This window comes from Salvelinus alpinus, chromosome 5, assembly GCF_045679555.1.
Source record: "Salvelinus alpinus chromosome 5, SLU_Salpinus.1, whole genome shotgun sequence".
In the NCBI taxonomy this organism is placed as follows: domain Eukaryota; kingdom Metazoa; phylum Chordata; class Actinopteri; order Salmoniformes; family Salmonidae; genus Salvelinus; species Salvelinus alpinus.
In genome coordinates this window covers 35,618,102-35,644,166 of record NC_092090.1, presented here as the reverse complement: position 1 = coordinate 35,644,166, position 26,065 = coordinate 35,618,102, and the positions used below count along the sequence as shown (strand labels likewise).

At 43.1% G+C, this 26,065-nt stretch overlaps 2 protein-coding genes across 5 annotated transcripts in view; both read right to left on the bottom strand.

Annotated features, from left to right (window-relative positions):
- The window catches only part of LOC139576016 (AT-rich interactive domain-containing protein 3B-like), an 80,515-nt gene extending 64,812 nt beyond the window's left edge, over positions 1-15,703 (bottom strand). For all 4 annotated transcript variants that reach the window (XM_071401602.1, XM_071401604.1, XM_071401603.1 and 1 more), the window contains exons 1-2: positions 15,551-15,703; positions 13,614-14,261 (exon numbers count right to left, since the gene is read on the bottom strand). In XM_071401602.1, the coding sequence (XP_071257703.1) occupies positions 13,614-14,261; positions 15,551-15,586 (684 nt within the window). In that variant the 5' untranslated portion in view covers positions 15,587-15,703. The remainder of the gene's footprint in view (positions 1-13,613; positions 14,262-15,550) is intronic.
- Positions 15,704-16,969: 1,266 nt separating this feature from the next.
- Positions 16,970-23,770, bottom strand: LOC139576019 (protein FAM219B-like). Its single transcript, XM_071401606.1, has 6 exons — positions 23,462-23,770; positions 20,139-20,253; positions 19,920-20,013; positions 19,743-19,820; positions 19,204-19,255; positions 16,970-18,887 (listed from the first exon to the last, which is right to left on the bottom strand). The coding sequence occupies exons 1-6, from the start codon at positions 23,534-23,536 to the stop codon at positions 18,738-18,740; spliced, it is 564 nt and encodes a 187-aa protein (XP_071257707.1). The 5' UTR covers positions 23,537-23,770; the 3' UTR covers positions 16,970-18,737.
- Positions 23,771-26,065: the final 2,295 nt, after the last annotated feature.

Sequence of the window (26,065 nt, the reverse complement as noted above, 5' to 3'; positions counted from 1 at the left end):
TCAATGACTTCAACGTGGCACCACCGTCATAGGATTCCACTTTTCCAGTTGAAAAGGTGGTATTTCTGCCCTCCTAGAGCTGCCTCGGTCAACTGTAAGTGCTGTTATTGTGAAGTGGAAACGTCTAGGAGCAACAACGGCTCAGCCGCAAAGTGGTGCCACACAAGCTCACAGAACGGGATCGCCGAGTGCTGAAGCGTGTAAAAATCGCCTGTCCTTGGTTGGAACAGTCACTACAGAGTTCCAAACTGCCCCTGGAAGCAACGTCAGCACAAGAACTGTTCATCAGGGGGCTTCATGAAATGGGTGTCCATGTTCGAGCAGCCACACACAAGCCTTACAATCACCATGTGCAATGCAAAGCATCAACTGCAGTGGTGTAAAGATCGCCGCCATTGGACTCTGGAGCAGTGGAAACGCGTTCAAGAGTGATGAATCACGCTTCACCATCTAGCAGTTTGACGGACAAATCTGGGTTTGGCCGATGCCAGAACGCTACCTTCCCCAATGCATAGTGCCAACTAACGTTTGGTGGAGGAGGAATAATGGTTCGGGCTTTGCCCCTTAGTTTCAGTGAAGGGAAATCTTAACGCGACAGCATACAACGACATTCTAGACGATTCTGTGCTTCCAACTGTGGCAGCCCTTTCCTGTTTTAGCATGACAATGCTCCCGTACACAAAACGAGGTCCACACAGAAATGGTTTGTGAGATCGGTGTGGAAGATCTTGACTGGCCTGCACAGAGCCCTGACCTCAAACCCCATCGGGATAAATCAGAACACGGACTGCGAGCCAGGCCTAATCGCCAAACATCAGTGTCTGACCTCACTAACGCTCATGGCTGAATGAAAGCAAATCCCCGCAGCAATGTTCCAACATCTAGCGGAAAGCCTTCCCATATTAATGCCCATGATTTTGGAAAGAGATGTTCAACCAGTGTCCACATACTTTTGGCAATGTGTATGATTTTAAGGCCATATGGCCAGCCCTACTTGTACATGTGTAAAATAGGACAAATATAAGCACCCACCAAATTATTACATATAGTGGCAGAAAACACCACATCTTTAATAACATTTGGCCTCATGTGGCCAAATGCTGGAGCTGCAATCAAGCGCACTGATCTTGAAATTCAACTACAACAGCTCCTTTCTTCCCTGTAGCCTCAGACAAAAGTCACTATGCCAATCCATGGTTGGTAGACTCATCAATGACAATAAAGGTCAGGTCAGCTGGTGCACATCTTTAGCACAGCATTGTCTGTCTGTCTGTCAGTCAGAGAAGTGGAGAGGAGCCATGAGGGTTCACCCAGACCAGATCGGCCTCCCCAGGAGGGCTCTCTCCAGGCAGCAGGTGTGCCCTTTGAGACGCAGATAAATGAAAAATAAAGTGTCTTTCCCTGCATCAGCCCAGTGGCCCTCCCCATTTCCTTTTACAGCCCCTGTGACAATGACTGAAATGAATTAAAAGATCCCTAATCATGGCCCTGACTAACAGAACAGCACGGACATGCTCCCCCACCCCCAGCCTCTTGTAGGAGACCCGATGGGAATTCTCACTGTTTGAAGAGTTAACTCTTTAATTCCGCCTGGAATGTTTCCTTTGGGTGGGGCAGTGCAATGTTGAGACAGACCAATATCCCCCTGACCCCACCCCCGCTCCTCCTTCTACAACATCTCGCCCTCCATCTTGCTACTTCTAGGTTAGCGGAATATTCCACACTTGACTGTGAGGGGCCTTCCTATAACCCCATGGTTAGATCATCTCACGAGATTAGTCAGGCTCAAGTCTCCTTTCTAAATCTCTGTATATCTGACACCTAAACAGGTTCTGTATTTATTTCTATACCATGACAAACTAACACAGTTACATTGAGTGCATTGAGCAATAATAGCATTACAAAGAATGCTATTAGAATGGTGGAGACGGTGCTAATCGCGTGTTGCCTCCTACACCCAAACCACCCAGCCGGGACCCTGTGTTAATGAGGCACAACGAAGGCCCACAAAGCACTGAGCCACAAAAATAGACAGAAAATCCCACTACAGACGCAACGCACCATGTGAAGCAAACGTATAAACACAGCGCCCGAGTCTGTTTAAAGAGTTAGAAATGGTACATCGCTGAAACCCAGGTTATGAAAATAAAGACTACGGATTACAATGCATAAGAAAAACATCAACATACATAATTCATTCATGTGGACTGCCTGAAGCATGAAATTAGAAATGTATACAAAGCCAGTTAGTTCAAACACACTTAAAGCCACATCTTAAAATCAGCCTAACACAATAGCAACAAACTATGGATATCCTAAATTTAAATAATTATAAACTTCTCAAACTGTGTTACCATAAATTCTGGCTCCAGCAACAATCTCACGGGGTAGTTGTCCACCACAAACTAAAAATAAAGCTGGAATCATGGAGGCTCTGAGCAGCATGTCTAATCTGTTTTGAGACAAGCTCTGAAATTAACAGGCCAAATTAGGCAACGTTAACCCCTTAGCGCTCAGCCTATCAATCACATTAATCACATTAGGACACATCAAGAAAGCCCAGACCATAGGACGTGTGCTCTTGATCGGTTTTTATTCTGTTAGTTCCTGTATTATGAATTTAAAAGAAATCTTGATGGTCCACAAAAAAGTTATGGATCTTATGTAACCAACGTTTCAGTCTCAGTAGAACATCATTAAAATAATTAAAAGTTAGTTCCTGTATTGCCAGTTCCATAAGAGACGTCCATCTGAGTGGACAAAAGACTGTGTACACTAACATTCTACAACCCCCAAATGAAAAACAAGACTAGGCTATAATTATTCAACCAGTCTTTAAACACAACCATTAGAAAACCTGTGTAGAATTAATGAGACAGCTTTTCATGTTCTTTTTTTATGCGTTCAGCTGTACAACAAAATAGGTGTTGCACAATGGTTCCTTAAATAGATATGAATAATTATCTAGGCCAGGAAATTCTGTTGATTGAAAAAAGAAAAAAGAAAAGGCTTGTGAGAAGAACGCTATCCTATGGCAGGTAAGAAAATAAACTAAAAGCAGAATGTGTTAACTGAACTAAACACGGCAAGAACCTGGCTTGTAATAGCTACAGATCCCTAGCAGTAGCCATCCATCCAGAACGCCTTAATGACATTGCCATAGGGATAGGAGAACACAAACAGGATGTTGGTTTGCCAAACAAAGGAAATGGGAGAGTTCAAACTGAACAAGGTAAGTATACAACATTGGAAAAACAACAGGTGGTAAGTGACATTGGAAAGTGAAGACAAACAAGGCAACATTGCGAAGCCTTTAACCAGGTCATACTGATGTCGTACACCTGTACTGTATCACAGACTAGGCAAGGAGGGAGAGGCCCCATGATTCCAACCACAGCCTCCATCTCTGAGAACTGAAGCCATGTCACCATGCAAAGAAACCATTTCTCACACATTTCCAGTGGTCTTTCCAGCAGTCTTCTGTGCAGATGCATCAGGCTGCATTTGTTCCAAATGCCATTGTCAAAATGTATAGTGGAATACAGCTGATCGTCCTCGCAGTGGCAGACCACGTGTAACAACACCTGCACAGGATCGGTACATCCGAACATCATCACTGCAAGACAGGTACCGGATGGCAACAACAACTGCCCGAGTTACACCAGGAACGCACAATCCCTCCATCAGTGCTCAGACTGTCCGCAATAGGCTGAGAGAGGCTGAACTGAGGGCTTGTAAGCCTGTTGTCTGGTGAGGACCTGCCTTAAATCACCGGCAACAACGTCGCCTATGGGCATAAACCCACCGTCGCTGGACTAGACAGGACTGGCAAAAAAGTGCTCTTCACTGACGAGTCGCGGTTTTGTCTCACCAGGGGTGATGGTCGGATTCGCGTTTATCGTTGAAGGAATGAGCGTTACACCGAGACCTGTACTCTGGCGTGGGATCGATTTTGAGGTGGAGAGTCCATCATGGTCTGGGGCGTTGTGTCACAGCATCATCGGACTGAGCTTGTTGTCATTGCAGGCAATCTCAATGCTGTGCGTTACAGGGAAGACATCCTCCTCCCTCATGTGGTACCCTTCCTGCAGGCTTATCCTGACATGACCCTCCAGAATGACAATGCCACCAGCCATACTGCTCGTTCTGTGCGTGATTTCCTGCAAGACAGGAATGTCAGTGTTCTGCCATGGCCAGCGAAGAGCCCGGATCTCAATCCCATTGAGCACGTCTGGGACCTGTTGGATCGGAGGGTGAGGGCTAGGGCCATTCCCCCCAGAAATGTCCGAGAACTTGCAGGTGCCTTGGTGGAAGAGTGGGGTAACATCTCACAGCAAGAACTGGCAAATCTGGTGCAGTCCATGAGGAGATGCACTGCAGTACTTAACTTCTTACGGCTGAGATACCGTTAACGGGATCGATATGACAACAGCCAGTGAAAGTGCAGGGCACCAAATTCAAACAGAAATCTCATAATTAAAATTCCTCAAACATACAAGTATTTTACACCATTTTAAAGATAAACTTGTTGTTAATCCCACCACAGTGTCCGATTTCAAAAAGGCTTTACGACGAAAGCACACCATCTGATTATGTTAGGTCAATACCTAGTCACAGAAAAACACAGCCAATTTTCCAGCCAAAGAGAGGAGTCACAAAACGCAGAAATAGAGATAAAATTAATCACTAACCTTTGATGATCTTCATCAGATGACACTCATAGGACTTCATGTTACACAATACATGTATGTTTTGTTCGATAAAGTTCATATTTATATCCAAAAATCTTAGTTTACATTGGCGCGTTATGTTCAGTAATGATTTGCCTCCAAATCATCCGGTGATTTTGCAGAGAGCCACATCAATTTACAGAAATACTCATAATAAGCATTGATAAAAGATACAACCGCTGTGTCATATTTCAAAAAAACTTTACGGAAAAAGCACACCAAGCAATAATCGGAGTACGGCGCTCAGACACAAAAACAAGCCATACAGGTACCCGCCATGTTGTGGAGTCAACAGAAGTCAGAAATAGCATTATAAATATTCACTTACCTTTGATGATCTTCATCAGTATGCACTCCCAGGAATCCCAGTTCCACAATAAATGTTTGTTTTGTTCGATAAAGTCCATAATTTATGTCCAAATACCTCCTTTTTGTTCGCGCCTTCAGTTCACAAATACAAATTCAAGACGCGCAGGCCAGATGAAAAGTCAAGAAATTCCATTACAGTTCGTAGAAACATGTCAAACAATGTATAGAATCAATCTTTAGGATGTTTTTAACATAAATCTTCAATAATGTTTCAACCGGAGAATTCCTTTGTCTTTAGAAATGAAAAGGACGCAGCTACCTCTCACGGGAGCGCGCCTGAATGAGCTCATGGCCTTTTGGCAGACCCCTTACTAAATCAGCTCTTATTCTCTCCTCCTTTACAATAGAAGCCTGAAACAAGGTTCTAAAGACTGTTGACATCTAGTGGAAGCCTTAGGAAGTGCAATCAGACCAGATTTCCACTGCATTTTGGATAGGCAAAGAGTTGAAAAACTACAAACCTCAGATTTCCCACTTCCTGGTTGGACTTTTTCTCAGGTTTTTGCCTGCCATATGAGTTATGTTATACTCATAGACATCATTCAAACAGTTTTAGAAACTTCAGAGTGTTTCCTATCCAAAATCTACTAATAATATACATATCATAGCTTCTGGGCCTGAGTAGCAGGCAGTCTACTCTGGGCACCTTATTCATCCAAGCTACTTAATACTGCCCCCAGCCATAAGAAGTTAATGCAGCTGGTGGCCACACCAGATACTGATTTTTTATTTTTTTATTTAACCTTTATTTAACCAGGTAGGCAAATTGAGAACACGTTCTCATTTACAATTGCGACCTGGCCAAGATAAAGCAAAGCAGTTCGACACATACAACAACACATAGTTACACATGGAGTAAAACAAACATATAGTCAATAATACAGTGAAAAAAAAATAAGTCTATATACAATGTGAGCAAGTGAGGTGAGATAAGGGAGGTGAAGGCAAACAAATATATGTATAAATAAATAAAAATATAAAAGGCCATGGAGGCGAAGTGAGTACAACACAGCAAGTAAAATAAAAACAAAAAAAACACTGGAATGGTTGGTTTGCAGTGGAAGAAAGTGCAAAGTAGAGACAGAAATAATGGGGTGCAAAGGAGCAAAATAAATTAATAAATAAATACAGTAGGTAAAGAGGTAGTTGTTTGGGCTAAATTGTAGATGGGTTATGTACAGGTGCAGTAATCTATGAGCTGCTCTGACAGCTGGTGCTTAAAGCTAGTGAGGGAGATAGGTGTTTCCAGTTTCAGAGATTTTTGTAGTTCGTTCCAGTCATTGGCAGCAGAGAACTGGAAGGAGAGGCGTCCAAAGGAAGAATTGGTTTTGGGGGTGACTAGAGAGATATACCTGCTGGAGCGCGTGCTACAGGTAGGTGCTGCTATGGTGACCAGCGAGCTGAGATAAGGGGGACTTTACCTAGCAGGGTCTTGTAGATGACCTGGAACCAGTGGGTTTGGCGACGAGTATGAAGCGAGGGCCAGCCAACGAGAGTGTACAGGTCGCAGTGGTGGGTAGTATATGGGGCTTTGGTGACAAAACGGATGGCACTGTGATAGACTGCATCCAATTTATTGAGTAGGGTTTTGGAGGCTATTTTGTAAATGACATCACCGAAGTCGAGGATTGGTAGGATGGTCAGTTTTACAAGGGTATGTTTGGCAGCATGAGTAAAGGATGCTTTGTTGCGGAATAGGAAGCCAATTCTAGATTTGACTTTGGATTGGAGATGTTTGATGTGAGTCTGGAAGGAGAGTTTACAGTCTAACCAGACACCTAGGTATTTGTAGTTGTCCACATATTCTAAGTCAGAGCCGTCCAAAGTAGTGATGTTGGACAGGCGGGCAGGAGCAGGCAGCGATCGGTTGAAGAGCATGCATTTGGTTTTACTTGTATTTAAGAGCAGTTGGAGGCCACGGAAGGAGAGTTGTATGGCATTGAAGCTCGCCTGGAGGGTTGTTAACACAGTGTCAAAAGAAGGGCCAGAAGTATACAGAATAGTGTCGTCTGCGTAGAGGTGGATCAGAGAATCACCAGCAGCAAGAGCGACATCATTGATGTAAACAGAGAAGAGAGTCGGTCCAAGAATTGAACCCTGTGGCACCCCCATAGAGACTGCCAGAGGCCCGGACAACAGACCCTCCGATTTGACACACTGAACTCGATCAGAGAAGTAGTTGGTGAACCAGGCGAGGCAATCATTAGAGAAACCAAGGCTGTCGAGTCTGCCAATGAGGATGTGGTGATTGACAGAGTCAAAGGCCTTGGCCAGGTCAATGAATACGGCTGCACAGTATTGTTTCCTATCGATGGCGGTTACGATATCGTTTATGACCTTGAGCGTGGCTGAGGTGCACCCATGACCAGCTCTGAAACCAGATTGCATAGCGGAGAAGGTGTGGTGGGATTCGAAATGGTCGGTAATCTGTTTGTTGACTTGGCTTTCGAAGACCTTAGAAAGGCAGGGTAGGATAGATATAGGTCTGTAGCAGTTAGGGTCAAGGGTGTCCCCCCCTTTGAAGAGGGGGATAACCGCAGCTGCTTTCCAATCTTTGGGGATCTCAGACGACACGAAAGAGAGGTTGAAGAGGCTAGTAATAGGGGTGGCAACAATTTCAGCAGATCGTTTTAGAAAGAAAGGGTCCAGATTATCTAGCCCGGCTGATTTGTAAGGGTCCAGATTTTGCAGCTCATTTAGAACATCAGCTGACTGTATTTGGGAGAAAGAGAAATGGGGAAGGCTTGGGCGAGAAGCAGAGGGGAGGGCAGTGCTGTTGTCCGGGGTAGGGGTAGCCAGGTGGAAAGCAAGGCCAGCCGTAGAAAAATGCTTATTGAAATTCTCAATTATAGTGGATTTGTCGGTGGTGACAGTGTTTCCTATCTTCAGAGCGGTTGGAAGCTGGGAGGAGGTGTTCTTATTCTCCATGGACTTTACGGTGTCCCAGAACTTTTTTGAATTTGTGTTGCAGGAAGCAAATTTCTGCTTGAAAAAGCTAGCCTTGGCTGTTCTAACTGCCTGTGTATATTGGTTTCTGGCTTCCCTAAAAAGTTGCATATCACGGGGGCTGTTCGATGCTAATGCAGAACGCCATAGGATGTTTTTCTGTTGGTTAAGGGCAGTCAGGTCAGGAGAGAACCAAGGGCTATATCTGTTCCTGGTTCTAAATTTCTTGAATGGGGCATGCTTATTCAAGATGGTGAGGAAGGCATTTTAAAAAAATTACCAGGCATCCTCTACTGACGGGATGAGATCAATATCCTTCCAGGATACCCCGGCCAGGTCGATTAGAAAGGCCTGCTCGCTGAAGTGTTTCAGGGAGCGTTTGACAGTGATGAGTGGAGGTCGTTTGACCGCTGACCCATTACGGATGCAGGCAATGAGGCAGTGATCGCTGAGATCTTGGTTGAAAACAGCAGAGGTGTATTTGGAGGGCAAGTTTGTTAGGATGATATCTATGAGGGTACCCGTGTTTACGGAATTGGGGTGGTACCTGGTAGGTTCATTGATAATTTGTGTGAGATTGAGGGCATCAAGCTTAGATTGTAGGGTGGCTGGGGTGTTGAGCATGTTCAAATTTAGGTCGCCTAGCAGCACGAGCTCTGAAGATAGATGGGGGGCAATCAGTTCACATATAGTGTCCAGAGCACAGCTGGGGGCAGAGGGTGGTCTATAGCAGGCGGCAACGGTGAGAGACTTGTTTTTAGAGAGGTGGATTTTTAAAAGTAGAAGTTCAAATTGTTTGGGAACAGACCTGGATAGTATAACAGAACTCTGCAGGCAGTCTTTGCAGTAGATTGCAACACCGCCCCCTTTGGCCGTTCTATCTTGTCTGAAAATCTTGTAATTGGGGATGAAAATGTCTGAATTTTTGGTGGTCTTTCTAAGCCAGGATTCAGACACGGCTAAAACATCCGGGTTGGCAGAGTGTGCTAAAGCAGTGAACAAAACAAACTTAGGGAGGAGGCTTCTAATGTTAACATGCATGAAGCCAAGGCTATTACGGTTACAGAAGTCATCAAAAGAGAGCGCCTGGGGAATAGGAGTGGAGCCAGGTACTGCAGGGCCTGGATTCACCTCTACATCACCAGAGGAACAGAGGAGGAGTAGGATAAGGGTACGGCTAAAAGCTATGAGAATTGGTCGCCTAGAGCTACTAGAGCAGAGAGTAAAAGGAGGTTTCTGGGGGCGATAAAATAGTTTAAAGGAATAATGTACAGACAAAGGTATGGTAGGATGTGAATACAGTGGAGGTAAACCTAGGTATTGAGTGATGATGAGAGAGATATTGTCTCTAGAAACATCATTGAAACCAGGTGATGTCATCGCATATGTGGGTGGTGGAACTGAGAGGTTGGATATGGTATAGAGAGCAGGGCTAGAATCTCTACAGTGAAATAAGCCAATAAACACTAACCAGAACAGCAATGGACAAGGCATATTTACATTAAGGAGAGGCATGCTAATCGAGTGATCAATAAGGGTCCAGTGAGTAGAGGTTGGTTGGGGTCGTGGCGATCCAGACAGCTGGCCGGGTATATGGCTATCGGTAGCAGCATAGGATGGAGGTCTGTTTGTAGATACCTCGTGCGTTTCCGTCGGTAGGTTAGTGGGGTTCCGTGTAGTGGGGTTCCGTGTGGTAGCGGGGATCAATCCAAATTGGCAAAATAGATATAGTGACCCAAGGAAAAAATTAAATAAATAAATAATAATAATAATAATAATAGTTGTCCGATATACTTGTTCAAATAGCAGCCGATAAGACAGCTAACGATTAGCGGGCCTCAGATGAGCGTTCAGGTCACGTCGGGACGGAGGTGCCAGTTGGATAAATCCCTCGGGCAGATAACGTCGGCAGTCAGTCGCGGCAGTCAGTCGTGAAGGCCCGGTGGGGTTCCGTATCTGCAGCAGCAACAAAAGAAACGGGTCCGGATGGTGATGGAACTCCTCAGCTGGCTAGCTCCAGAATGATTTGAGTTTGCTCCGGGGTCGACGTAAGCCAACAGTCACACGGTTTGCAGCTAGCTAGCTGCGAAATCAAGGTGCAAGTGTCCAGAGCCTGCGGCTGGAATCCGGGGAAACTGAGAGAAAAAGAGTCCCGGAATGCTCCGGTCCGAGTCGCGTTGCACAAAAGTGCCGGTAGATTATCGAGCTAAAGGAATAGCTGATGACCACTAAACGTGGGCAGCTGAAACACCAACGCTAGCCAGCAAACCGGCTAATTTCGGGGCAGCTACAGATTAGCTTCTGGCTAGCTATCGGAGTAGCTTCTGGTTAGCTTTCAGGCTAGCTTCTGAATTAGCCCCTGGCTAGCTTCCACGATGGATTTTCAGATTGAGGTAAATAATACTTTTTGTAATTGGTGAAGCGGGTTGCAGGAAAGCTTTTGCAGGAAAGCTTTTGTAGTTGAGTTCTTGGATAATAAAATAAATAAAAGATATGCGAAGAAAGGTGTAAATATATATATATACAGGACACGACAATACGGAACAGAAAAAGACGTCTGAACTGCTAAGCCACCTTGGATGATTGTTACTTTTGATTTTGACCCCCCCCTCCCCTTTGTTCAGGGACACATTATTCAATTTTTGTTAGTCACACGTCTCTGCAACTTGTTCAGTTTATGTCTCAGTTGTTGAATCTTATGTTCATACAAATATTTACACATGTTAAATTTGCTGAAAATAAACGCAGTTGACAGTGAGAGGACGTTTCTTTTTTTGCTGAGTTTATGTCCTCATTCATAATCCATGAGCCATAAATGAGACCTAACATTCACTCCCTGCTCTAAAAGCAGCTCCCACAACCTCCATCGATCGCATCCCAGGCAGCTGCAGCTGTGCAGCCAGCTCCCCATTTCCTGACTGATGCGTTGCTGGGGTGACAGCTAAATTATGCAACAGCATGCATTCAACAAACATGTCTTAATGCCTGGCCAGTTGCTAGCAGCAGCCAGCAGTACAAACCAGCAGGGCTTGGAGTTTAATGATGAGATGAGGCTTATCTTCCCTCCTAGACCCTTAGCTCTCCCAGACTCCCTCTTTCATCACTGCAATGCAAATGAAGCCCTGGTTAGTCTCCATTATGTTGGTTAAGTCTCCCTTGAAACCAGAATGAAGGAACATCAAAAGACGTAAACATGAAGAAACAGCAGATAATCCAGCGAAACCAAAACCACCTCTAGTCTACCACTGCCACCTGTATTATCATTAGAGAATGCCCAGCTCAACCCCTCCAGTATGTAACTGCTAGGCAGAGTTAACTATTACTGCATGACACCATCGGGGGCCAGGAGCACACACACCCAGGGCACGGTCCACAGGCATTATTATTACTCTATTAATCACTGGGAGATTACACACACACACAGAGAGAGAGAGAGACAGAGATCTGTCCAGGCACAATAACACTCTGGCCAACACTCCACGCAAGGCCTTTGTCCATCCTCTTGTTTGACAATTATTTACTCTGCTGTTTAGGGCAGGGCCGAGGTCACGACACATGCATCAATGACAGAAACTCTCTCCACCCCCGATATTTACACCACGCTCCTTTGACACACAGAGAGGGCTGTCGTAGAGCAGTGTTTCCCAACGGCACACATTTTTGTTGTAGCCCCAGACAAACTCACCTGATTCAACTGATTGAGGGCTTGATGATTAGTTGACAAGTTGAACCACAATGTGCTTGTCCAGGGCTACAACAAAAATGTGTGCTGTTGGGAGGACTGGAGTTGGGAAACACTGTCAGATGATATTCTGTTGTACAACTCACTAGGTATCCCCCTTTACCATTCTAGGCTAATAGAATAATGTATAATATCAAAATCAGTGGTAGGTTGTTCCACTTGGTTTTATAACCGTCTTAATATAAATGTATATAATAGGCTGCTTCTAACTATTGTGACACTCAGGTTATGGTGTGCCATTGCTTTTGAAAATATTATCAACACTCCCTCCAGAGAATGGTATTTGTGGCATTTGTTGAGGCTTTTCTCCAGCCTCTTGAAGACAATACCATCAAAAAAGCCACCCTGCCTCCACTGTCCCCCTTCAACAGTGCAACCTGAAACTGCCACAAGAGATGAGCCGTCATAAAGACAGAAAAGATAAAAGAGGAAACAAAAAAAAACAGACTAATTCTCATTTGACAATGCCTCCCCAACCCCCCAGGCTCAACCCCCTCTCCTAATAAAAGAACCACACCACAGATAGCCAGGCCAGGGCTCTGTGACATCTCTCCTGCTCTGACCACTGGTGGCTGTCTGACAGCTGGCCTAAACAGAGACAGGTTAGAGGTGGTCGACATATCGCCACCAATGACGCAGTTTTTGTTCACCGTCACACAACAATGTGGTCAAACTTCATTTAGGTTGTTTCCACCCACTGTGATCTAGTAGTGGTAGCTAGAAGTCTACTCCACCCTCTCTCCTGTCTGACTATTCTCTGTGATAACTGTAGCCTACTCTAATTCAGGGCTCATTCTGTTGTCATTTATTTACTTCCCCTTCCATCATCACCCTTGTGCAGCTAAATTTGGAAATAGACGGAGTGACAGTCCCAAAGTCATTTCCCCTTTAAATAGACAGTAATGACATCCTTGGGAAAAGGAGTGCAGCACATGCAATGCAATGCTCAGTCACAGCAACAGATCTGTTCTGCCTCCTACATCTGTCAACTCCACTGCAACATGGCTTTTTATATCAACCACTGGTGGGCTGTTACACAACACATGCTACTTCCCTAGTGCTGACTCAACCATGAAGGATAGCTTGGCTTCCACTCAGCATTATGTCACGCTGTAACACAGCGGTGAGGAAATATTTACCTTCAATGAAAAAGTATACTTGGCACAGTGCTGAAACCCTTCAGATGGGTAGCACCACTACTGTGCTGTAGGATACCTCTACCTTCCCAACCCATGTGCTGCATGTCTGCCAGGAGAGCACAAGAGAGAAATCACTGAGCGCGAGAGAGCGCAGAGTGAGTGAGAGCGTGCGACACACGTGCCTGGCCCTCTGCCAGTGCACACTTCTAGGATTTTTGGCCACAAAAGCCAAAGAGCGGCTCAGCCCTCCCCAGTGATTGTAAGTGTCTCACAAAGATACTGGCTGAGAGGTCTGTGTCGAAGCTAAGATTAACCCACCCACTCACAGCAGGGGCAGGCGGGACAATCAGACAAAACACACAACAGGAGAGTTGAAAATAGCGAAAGGCTTTCCCCCTATATGACGCTTACTTACCAAGGGAACATTTGTGTTTTCATTACACAGCTTTGTGTTGACTCACTGTGTTTGGGGAAGAGATAATCTGGCATCAAAGTCGTACTAGCTGCTAAGGATAAATATTCAGAGAGATGTGGCAATATTTCTTCATGTGGACAACTCTACTCTTTCATGTCAAGGGCAGACATAAAATTCAACTGGGGATAGGATTTTGAATGTATAGCTAAGAAAGGAGAACTGACATACATTAATAAGGACAGCAGATTGGCGGTACGCCAAGGTGGCCTTACCTGTTTTAATTGATCATCAAAGCTATTCCAGTCGGCCTGCCCGTTGGGGGAGGAGGCAGAGTGGGGCCCTGCAGGAGAGCGGCTCTCGTCAGGCTCCTGCTTCACCCTGACGGGTGGAAATGGGGCAGGCTGGGGGCCCGAGGTAGAGTAACTACCAAATGGATTCGCTGGGAGGTGGGAGGCACCCTGTTGTAGAGCCAGTGTCTGCTTGCGGAGGTACTCAAGACCACTAGCCCCTCCCTCTTCCTCCTCGCTCCCCTCATCTCCATCCATCATCTCCTCATCGTCATCTTCATCCCCTGAATCCCGGCCTCTGTCCTCCTCCCTCTCTGAGTCCACACTGCTCTGGTTGGAGACCCGGGACAGTTGGCCTCCTCTGGGTATCCCTGAACCTCCACCTCCAACCAGGGCCTTGCCCATGAAGCCAGCTCCAGAGGCCCTAGCCGCGGCCAGGATGGCCTGCTGCGCTGCTACCTGTTGGGCATACATGATGTGGGCCTCGCGGAGCCGCCTTTCCTTGCGCTCCATCTCCAGCCTGGCCTGCTGCTGGCGCTGCAGCTGCTCCATGACAGCCTCCAGCTTCATTCCTCCTGCCGTGCCTCCCTGAGGATAGACACCCCCCAGTCCACTCTCCTGTGACATGCTGGGCTGGGAGAGGAAGTGAGAAAGACATCAATAGTCAACCATAAACCAACAACTCAAATTACTACTGGATGTCTGGCTTTCCTGGTTCTCATAAAAACATGCATAACACAAAGTGGACTACTTAAACATTAAAAAAAGTACTATCTGTCAGGATTTGGGTGAAGTCACCACCAGACTTACAGTAGGCTACAACAAACCATCCACTTCATGAGGATAACATGGGTAAGTTTCAACATGAGCACAATAGATGAGGGAAAGGCTAATTGGTATTGCGAAAATTTTGCCCCAGGCAAAATACCGTTGATAAACAAAAAAAGTTGACTGCACGGAAGAGATTGTATGGTATGCAATAGCTGGTGCTACACGTGATTGTATTTAAAAGCACAGTAGTAAAATGCAGGACACATTTGTACAGAAGTGTAGCGATAGGCAAATTACACACTGTTCAGCACAGCTGCACATAATACAGAAGTTACAGGACCACGTTTTGTCCTGTAGATAGATCTACAGCATATTGCATTTATGCTTCTTATTAATTCGAGCTTCTTAAATTAATGCTTCTTAAATTAATTCGAGTTCACGCATAACAATCAATTGAAATAGATATGCACCACTTTAAGAATGAGCCAAAACAATATAAACCGAATACGATTGACAGAAACATCTGTAACAATATAACAACTTTGAAACAATTGTACAAAAATGTACAATTTAGTTTCAATCCGAAACAAGAACCAACCCAGATGTATCCTACCTTCAAAATGAGATGATTGATATGGTTAAAGTTCGAATATAATTTTATCCAAAACACATAGGCCTACAGCCTCTTCTTTCCTATTCGTGCAGTAAGTCAAAATTAGCTTTCTGGGTGTATATGGCGAGGCTCCAGAAAACGTACATGAATGAGTAAACAGCGTATAGTATAATATCTGACTAGTTTGTAGGCTACGCACATAGAAAAAAAGTATATATATATATCTAAATTATATTAGGGGCGCAGATACAGTGCATGAAAATATGCATTTGATCTATTTTATTGGGTTTTGCACGATACATTATGTATTTAGTCGGATTTACAACTGTAATTAAAACAGGAAATTGGCAATGACATACGCTAAACTATCAAAACCAAATAGTAATAAGGATTTCAATTTAAAAAAGCGTTACATTTGATAGCCTCGTGTTTTTAGCCTACATTGCTCTGCAAATAAATGTTCGCTAACTCGCTCCTATGCTATGACACAACCGAGACCTAGCCAGGGCACAGCGCCAAATTGGGGGAAACAACTCACCATTTGTGACTTGCTGCTACCGGAATTGTCCACCATCCCTCCTTCCTTAGTTATCTTTTTCCCTCTTTGCTGGCACGGTTTCAATCACTTGTAAACACAGAGAATTTGTGCATGCACGGGGGGGTTACATTTGTCCACCAGCTGATAGGCAGAATGTTGGCTGTGTAACTCTCAATTGTATCTTTCTCCACTTCTTTTTTTAATTTAGAGAAAGACGGACATGAAATATGGCCCGATCTCATATCTCGAAAGCTTGCGGTTGAGGTAACTCCCTTGACTCGATTTTCCTTCACTTGAATTACACCCCCCGTCTAGGCGTACAACATCATTAGGGCCCGCCCAGTGACAGCAACAAGTTCCAGAGTTACAGCGCAGCGTTGGCTGAATAGACTATGCGTATGCAAATCTCATGAGAATGGCAATCTTATGAGAATGGCAACACTTGTCACAGTCCATACAAACTAGAGCCTATTAAATAGTACATAATAGATCGCGTGTCGCCGTTATGCTGACAGGCTTTTTCCCTCAGTACAATTACATTTAACATGTGGATAATTTGCCTGTTGAATAATTAGCCTGCCCTCCATTTTTGGCAAACAATGATAACGCAAAGTTAAAATAATTTAACCATTGAGGTACAGAACTAATGCAATTTATAATCCCAGATAAAAATTACTCTGCTGAGCAGTGAGCTATAAAATAGCCTACAGACACATTTATACAATGGTGCATGTACGTAACGCAAGTAATGAGTCTTTTGGCTACTTCCCTCGCCATGATATAATATTGTGACAACTCAATTCTGCCCCCAAATGGATGTGGATGGTCTTTACGTTCAGTTAACGATCTATTTATTCCACATGTGTCAAGCTCATTCCACAGAGCGTCGACTGGCTGTGGGTTTTCGCTCCTCCCGTGTACTTGATTGTGGAATGATTAGTAAGGAACTCCCCTTACCTGGTTGTCTAGGTCTTAATTGAAAATATAAACCAGCAGACCAGTTTGACACCCCTGACCTGCTTTATCAAGTTGTCTTTCCAATATTTTACATTTATTTAACAAGGCAATTCAGTTAAGAACAAATTCTTATTTTCACTGACGGTCTAGGAACAGTGGGTTAACTGCCTTGTTCCGGGGCAGAACGACAGATGTTTACCTTGTCAGCTCAGGGATTCTATCTTGCAACCTTTCGGTTACTAGTACAACGCTCTAACCACTAGGCTACCTGCCGCCCCGTAATATACCAGAATACTCAACATAAACATATTCTGCTTCCTCAACGCTGTACATCCAAACTCTTCTACATAACAAATATTTGACATAGAGATTAGATTGATAGTTCTCTGAATTCTGTGAGAATAACTTTCAATGGTGTAACATTCCCTCCAGCAAACCAGAAGAAAATTACAAAAGGACATGTGTATATTAATTAATTATATTGAATATAGCAAAAACAATATTTATAATCAAATAAAAATAGTGTTTCCTTTACATAATAATATTTCAAGTTAATGCATTTAGCAGTCAGTAACACTTGGTATATTGTTTTAACTAGGATACAGAAGCAGATTGTCCCATTAGTTGCATAGTACAGGCAAGTGCATTTTACTGGCTACTGACTGCACCGGATGGTGATGAGTCCAATATTTATCTTTCTAGCGATACAGGTCAAGCACTCAATGGCTGCGTTTAAACAGGCAGCCCAATTCTGATGTTCTTTCTACTAAATTGGTATTTTGACCAATCATGCCAGATCTTTCCACGTCAGCTCTTTTTCAAAGCTGATGTGATTGTTCAAAAGACCAAGTGAAAAATATCATAATTGGGTCGCTTGTGTAAACGCAGCCATACCAACACACACTTCCACATTAAGTTTGCACTGATAAACAGCAACTAGCATAGACACTTCTTATCTTTAGCCACACATGTAAGGGCTTGAGTGATGAGAATCACTCATTCTAATGCTTGACAACACAGACAGAATTCCTCAAAATGTTTAGTGTACTCACAATGTACTGCTTTCCTTTAAAACCAGAAGATACCAAAACACTAACATTAGGGTGGGAAAATGTACAATTTGCTGAGTGACATGCTAGAGAGAATGATCAAAATGTAACAGGTAGGCGACTGGTCTGTTCAGATCGCCTTCTGATATCGTATGCATGTCCATCTGAGTATCTAGTAACTACTATATGTAGTAGACCGAGAGGATCAAGTGGGTTATTGTGTTGTTGTGTACAGCATTGCCAGGAGGTAGTGGTTAACCTCAGTGACACCATGGGCTGTAATGTTACATCTAACCCGCAGGACAAGATTGACCACAGTTCTCATTGCTGTAACATAACAGTAAACAGTGCCATTTTGTAATCCTTTTACATACCACTTTTTTTGGACAAAGCATTGGAAGGCAGCCTGACATAAGAGTAAGTGCTAGTATCCCTATATCATTTAAAGCATTAATTCACATACAAGTAAACCATGTAGTGTCAAAGAGACCTAAGGGTCTGAGGTTAGACCCAAGATTAATACCAGGGATTTACAACAAAAACAGGGAATTTTAGGAAGATGGATTAAAAATTCCAAATCAATGAAGCTATAGTTATGGAATGTTCAGGTTTGTTTTCAAAGGGCTTACTTTGAAAAAAGTTAATTGGAGCAAGACAAGCTTGCAGAAAAAGCTTTAACCTTCAAACCTCTCCAGGACATTTGCTGTATGCATATTACCTTGCATATCAATTTTCTATGTTTAAATTGACCTGGGAGTGATATGCCAAAGAGGACAACAAGACAGTGACCTTCTCCATCAGGTGAATGAGTGTAGTGCATGTCCAGAGATTAATCACCCTGCACCTGTCTGAGAGGGGATGCAACGTGGTTAGCATTTAATCTAGTTCCAAAATAACACAGAGGTCAACCTTTGGGGTGACAGAGAGCCCTGCTTGGACAGTGGCTAAGGCTTTGGATGACTTCTGTCCATGCTTAAGGTTAGTTAGGGTGTAGAGAGCACTGCAAAAACAGTGGCTAGCCGTTTAAAGTGTTAGGAGGGTTCCATGCTTAGACAGTGGTAGGGTTTGGGTAACAGGAGGCCTTGCTCGACTTAAACAGTGGCTAAGGTCAGGGTAACAGAGGTCCAGTCTTTAAACAGAGAGCTGCAGGGTCAGCCAGGTCACAACACTAAGTGCCCTCCTCACTGCACAGAGCACGACGGGTACTCAGCGCAGCAGCAGGCTGAGGAACCCATGGCTTTAGGGGGAATGAGGTCCAGGTCCTCGTCATCAGGGATCTCATCCAGCCGGTATCCATCCTGCAGCAGCTGCCTGCTCAGGTCTGGGTGTACCTGCACAGAGAGGTCAACAGGTCAGCTGTGGAATGACAATTCAAAAAGGTATGCGTACAGGAGGTGTAAGAAACAGGTGTGAGGATAGGCTGGATATTTTTTTAAATGTTTTATTACACAGCCTATTTAGGCAATAATGGTGTATACTTGCATTGAATCTTGTTTAAATATGAATACATTTGTAGTTGACTATAAAGGGACAACTATTTTATATGGAAACTGAACCCTGCTCCTGATAGAGAGCACTGCTGCCCAACGAACAAGCCTTTCTATGTAGAAGCATGGTCTGAGTATAGTATACACTGGACACACTCACCTCAGCTGAAGAGTATCCTGAGGAATACTGCTCGACATCTAGCTCATCATCACTGCAAGGTCAAGACAAGATGTCATTAGGAAAACTCTTAGGCTGGGATTCAATCCAATCGAGGATTTGGACAATGTGCCATTTAAAAGGTAATTTACGATTGAGTGCTAGAGGCATCACTACAGACCCTGGTTTGATTCCAGGCTGTATCACAACCGGCCGTGATTGGGAGTCCCATAGGGCGGCGCAAAATTGGCCCAGCATCGTCTGGTTTGGCCATCATTGTAAATAAGAATTTGTTCTGACTTGCAGTTAAATAAAGGTTAAATAAAAAAACTTCCTAAATAAACATAGGGCTCTTTAGAGATTGTCTGCAGTCAGTAGTGCCTTGCCAATAGTGTTTGCCGGAGAGAGTACTTAGCACCTCTGAACTGAGTGCCAGCCATAATTAGCGCCATGTCAGATATCCACCAGCGTGTGGTCCCTAAAACACAGTGCGCCGAACGATCGGCAGATCAACATTTGGTGCCATGTGTGTAGTCCTTTACCTGTCTGATTCCAATGCTACCAGTGTATCTTCAGCGTGCTGACTCAAAGCAGCATAACCTTTGTTGAACTTCACACTTCTACAAGAGGAACAAGAAAAACTTGAAATGTAACAGCTCGAATACCTCAAATCCATTATGCTTGCATGCACGCCTACAAACATACTTCTCTCCTCTTACCTCTTTCCTCCTTGCCTGGGCTGTTGCATCACTGGAACCCCTGAGGTAAGGCCTTTTTTCTTCATTGCTTTGCGGGCCATTTCACGGTGTTTCTCTAAAGCCAGGATTCAGTCACATGCAGAAGAACACTTTAAATAAAAACATAGGCTATGACAACACTGAAACATCACAAGACTTTAAACAGGAATTGTGTCAATCTAGGGCCAGGAATGCACTTACGTAGTTTCATGTGAATAGCTGAGGCTTTGGACATGATGTAGGGTCCCCTCTTCTCCAAAGGTCTGATGCCCCCATCTGTAGCCCTTGGTCTTGAGCTGCTGCCAGTGCCAGGACCCTTAACATGTGAAAATCAGGAATGTATGAAATAGAGGTCGACCGATTAATCGGAATGGATGATTAATTAGGGCCGATTTCAAGTTTTCATAACAATCGGTAATCGGCATTTTTAGACAACGATTGTGGCCGATTACATTGCATTCCACAAGGAGACTGCGTGGCAGGCTGACTGCCTGTTACGTGGGTGCAGCAAGAAGCCAAGGTAAGTTGCTAGCTAGCATTAAACTTATCTTATAAAAAAACAATCAATCTTAACATAATCACTAGTTAACTACACATGGTTGATGATATTACTAGTTTATCTAGCTTGTCCTGCGTTGCATATAAATTGATGCAGTGCCTGTTAATTTCTCATCGAATCACAGCCTACTTCGCCAAACGGGTGATGATTTAACAAGCGCATTCGTGAAAAAAGCACTGTCGTTGCACCAATGTGTACCTAACCATAAATTTCTTTAAACATTCACCTTTCTTTAAAATCAATACACAAGTATATATTTTTAAACCTGCATATTTAGTTAATATTGCCTGCTAACATTAATTTCTTTTAACTAGGATAATTGTGTCACTTCTCTTGCGTTCCGTGCAAGCAGTCAGGGTATATGCAGCAGTTTGGGCCGCCTGGCTCGTTGCGAACTGTGTGAAGACCATTTATTCCTAACAAAGACCGTAATTAATTTGCCAGAATTGTATATAATTATGACATAACATTGAAGGTTGTGCAATGCAACAGCAATATTTAGACTTAGGGATGCCACCTGTTAGATAAAATACGGAACGGTTCCGTATTTCACTGAAAGAATAAACGGTTTGTTTTCAAAATGATCGTTTCCGGATTTGACCATATTAATGACCTAAGGCTCGTATTTCTGTGTGTTATTATGTTATAATTAAGTCTATGATTTGATATTTGATAGAGCAGTCTGACTGAGCGGTGGTAGGCAGCAGCAGGCTCGTAAGCATTCATTCAAACAGCACTTTCGTGTGTTTGCCAGCAGCTCTTCGCTGTGCTTCAAGCATTGAGCTGTTTATGACTTCAAGCCTATCAACTCCCGAGATTAGGCTGGTGTAACTGATGTGAAATGGCTAGCTAGTTAGCGGGGTGCGCGCTAATAGCGTTTCAATCGGTGACGTCACTCGTTCTGAGACCTTGAAGTAGTTGTTCCCCTTGCTCTGCAAGGGCCGCGGCTTTTGTGGAGCGATGGGTAACGATGCTTTGAGGGTGGCTGTTGTCGATGTGTTCCTGGTTCGAGCCCAGGTAGGGGCGAGGAGAGGGACGGAAGCTATACTGTTACACTGGCAATACTAAAGTGCCTATAAGAACATCCAATAGTCAAAGGTATATGAAATACAAATCGTATAGAGAGAATATAATATAATATTCTATAATAACTACAACCTAAAACTTCTTACCTGGGAATATTGAAGACTCATGTTAAAAGGAACCACCAGCTTTCATATGTTCTCATGTTCTGAGCAAGGAACTTAAAAATGTTAGTTTTTTTTACATGGCACTTTCACTTTCTTCTCCAACACCTTGTTTTTGCATTATTTAAACCAAATTGTTTCATTATTAATAATGTTTCATTATTTATTTGAGGCTAAATTGATTTTATTGATGTATTATATTAAGTTAAAATAAAAGTGTTCATTCAGTATTGTTGTAATTGTCATTATTGAAAATAAAAAATGTAAAATAAAAAAACTGATAGGTATCGGCTTTTTTTGGTCCTCCAATAATCGGTATCGGCGTTGAAAAATCATAATCGGTCGACCTCTAGTATGAAATGTCATGGCGGATTCTGTTACAAATAGAAGATCCCCGGAAGACCACTACAGGAAAACAGCCTTGTCCTAACGCTGCTAAACAACTACAAATTAGCCCTGCTATTAGCCTCTCATTTGAATCAAATAGATAACTAGCCGAGTATATTGTCACCAATTTAGAAAACGCTCAATTTTAAAATAAATGTTTCGCTCCATGAAGTCATCCAACAATGTTTACGCCGGTATTTTGTCTATTTAAAATCTTCTCACATTGATCGACACAGGTGAGTGCCATCATGACACTTCCCAAAGTGTCGCTCAATGAGAGAAGATTTTAAATAGACAAGATGGTGGCATAAACATTGTTCGATTACTTCATGGAGAAAAACATTTATTTTAATAATTGAGCATTTTCTAAATTCAAATGAACCACCTGCAACTGGTCATATATATTTAAAAGATACTTCTTTGTCCAAATCGAGACCAAAAAAAAGGTATAGTCAAATAAAGGTTAGTTCAAATCTATGGCGGTGGTTTGTATGGGGCTGTCCTGTAACGGACACCCAAAATCTTTGGTTATATCATAAAATCAACAGTGTAATGTTTTGATTTCAGTCGTGTTGTGTCCTTAACTTTGCTAAACTCTTCCGTTTCAATTGCTACCATAGCTATGTTTATGCAAATAATTGTTATATTTCTTCTGTAAGAAACATTTCAATTTAGCCCTTTCCATATAGGAGGCCGCTGAGGGGCTGACGGCTAATAATGCTTGGAATGGACAGAATGGAATGGCAAACACATGGAAACCATGTTTGATGTTGTTGATACCTTTCTACCTATTCTTCTCCAGCCATTACCATGTGCCCTTCCTCCCCAATTAAGATTCCACCAACCTCTTGTGCAATATAGGCATATTCCCACGAGTGTAAAGGGTTAACGGAATAGTTAAGATTACACAAGATGTTTTGAAATAGCAAAATAACGATATTGGTGTGTATTCTACACAGTTGAACATATCCTCTTTTTAATATTTGTTAGTGAACCTAAAGTTGCTGGATGCGGCAAGTAGTCAAGCTGATAAGAGCGTTGGGCCAGTAACCAAAAGGTCGCTGGTTCGAATGCCCGAGCCAAGCTGACTAGGTGGAAAATATACCGGTGTGCCCTTGAGCAAGGCACTTATCCAGAGCAATTAGGTTTAAGAGCGTATTCTAAATGACAAATGTAAATAACGTTCTCATTATCTGGTGTACAATCTGTAGCTACTATGGTTAGCTTACACAAACGTAGCTAGCTAACGTTCGCAGTAAACCGTAAATAACAAGCCAAGTAACGTTATACGCTGAGAGAATGGTAGCAAGGTTGGCTGTCATTTGAAAACAGAGTTGCCAGATATCAGATTGCGTGTTGTTATTGGTTAGCGAGCTAGCCAAAGCAGTTACCGGCGTCAAAACTTGGGACTCGGGGACTGCAGCAAGGAGAGTATCCCTCTCCTGTTCCTCCATAATGTTGTTCATGTTGGTGGGAATGTTCACGCTTTACACGCTAAAACAGGCATGTTGACTGTATTTCCAACCATCCATGAAAGGATGTCTTATCGCTGCTGTCTTTCACTCCTGCTAGCTAGTCTAAGGACCACTTCCGCTTCCTGTCAACAGAAGCCTTGGACTACTTTCACCGTCCTTCCTTCATCCCTACCCCATGACATCAGAAACCACAAGGTGGGAGAACTTCAGTGGTAGCAAACAGGCAACAAACCTTTCTGGTGATCGTATTTTTATTTAACCAGGAAGGGCTCATTGAGATTTGAAATCTATTTTTCAAGAGCGTCCTGGCTAAGATAGTCAGGTAAGATAGACAGCACACAATTACAGACATGAAAAACTACAAGTAATCTTGTAAAAACCATAGAATTTATATATATATATATATATGAGTATAACAAAATCATAAAACAGCAAAATTAAAAACATTGACAGGTCAGAGAATAAGCCTCAAACCTTCATCGGTGATTTAAAAACACCAATCGGGACAAATTCTTCCAGTTTAAAAGTATTTTGTAAGGCGTTCCAAGTCGATGGCGCAGAGTACATAAAAGCCCTTTTACCAAATTCAGTTCGGACATTTGGAACAGTTAGCAGGATAGTCCTGCGAACGAAGAGAGTACCCACCACATTTATGAACAATAAAAATGCCCAAATAAAATGGTAGTAAACCCAAAATGGCTTTGTAAATAAAAGTATACCAGTGACTACGAGTGACTTGAAAAGGCCAGCCAACCCTGGTATATAAAGTGCAGTGGTGCGTAAGGGTTTTGCAGTTTAAAATACATCTCAATGCGCCATGGTAAAGGGTGTCAATTGATCTCAAACACTGAGTGGAAGCATTCATATATAAAATATCCCCATAGTCTAGTAAAGGCATAAATGTAGCTAATACTAGCCTCCTGGCTTCAAAAGAAAAACGGGCCTTATCCCTAAAATAAAATCCCAACTTCAGCCTAATCTTTTTTGTAAATTGTTGAATATGCAATTTAAGAGGCCATCAATTAAATTTCCAAGATATTTATGAGGTTAGTCTCAATCTCATTGCCCTGACAGGTAGTAATAGGTGTAAGGTTCAGAGATGTATTTCTTGCTTTAGAAAACACCATTAGTTTAGTTGTCAGTATTGAGGATAAGCTTCAATTGACACAAGGTATGTTGAACAGTATATAAAAAGCAGTTTGCAAGTTCTGGAAAGCTTACAGACAATTTAAGAGACATGAGCCCATCAAATTGAGTGCACTGAGTTCTATCAGACAGATAGTTAGCAAACCATGCAACTGCATGCTCCGAAAGACCTACACTCAACAATCTCTGCCTCAGTATAGCATGATCAACTGTATCAAAACCCTTAGAGATCAATAAAAAGTTAGACACTGTGCTATTTTTTGTCAAGGGCTTCAGTGATATCATTTAAAACCTTCATGGCTGCAGAAATTGTGCTATGCTTCTTCCTGAAGCCCGACTGGTACATTGATAAAATAGTATATAAAAACTATTTTAGCTGTTCACTAAAGGGTTTCAAGTATTTTCAACAGGGGTGACAGATTTGAGATTGGCCTATAATTATTTAAAAGAGTTGGATCTCCCCCTTTTAAAAGTGGTAGGACAAATGCTGATTCCCAGATCTTTGGAATGTCATTATATTCCAGGGTTAGAGTGAACGGATTTGTAAGTGGTTCAGCTATGAAATCAGCTGCCAGATTTAAAAAGCAGGGATCAAGAAGATCAGGACCTGCAGACTTTCTCTGATCTTTATGTACCTCCTGCACGTAGAACGGCAAAAAGCTCAAAGTTTGACCAGCTCTCGCTGGTTCATCCACACAGGGTTGTACAGAGACAGAGAACACTGAATCAAACAGCCTACCAGATGATACAAAGTGCTAATTGAAACATTTCAGTTTTGTAATATACAGCAACAGTCCTTCAATACACATGATAGTAATTCATTAACATTACTGTTTCCAGACATACTTAGCCTTCCAAATCTTTCTAGGGTCATTCAGGTTATCAGTGGTAACAGACATAAAATATTCAGACTTGGCCTTCCTGAGAAGAAAATAACTTGTTTCTTAACTGTCTAAAAAGAAGGCAATCAGTATTATCATAGTCATTATCAAATTGTGTCAGATCAGTGCAATATTCAACAAAAAGGGGCCACCTAACAGAGATAGTGCAAAACTACCTTTAGGCTAGTGTAACAGTATAACTTTAGTACGTCCCCTCGCCCCGACCCGGGCGCGAACCAGGGACCCTCTGCACACATCGACAACTGACACCCACGAAGCGTCGTTACCCATCGCTCCACAAAAGCCGCGGCTCTTGCAGAGCAAGGGGCAACACTACATATTGGTTTCAGAGCAAGTGACGTAACTGATTGAAATGCTACTAGCGCATACCCGCTAACTAGCTAGCCATTTCACATCCGTTACACTCACCCCCCTTTCAACCTCCTCCTTTTCCGCAGCAACCAGTGATCCGGGTCACGGCACCAATGTAACA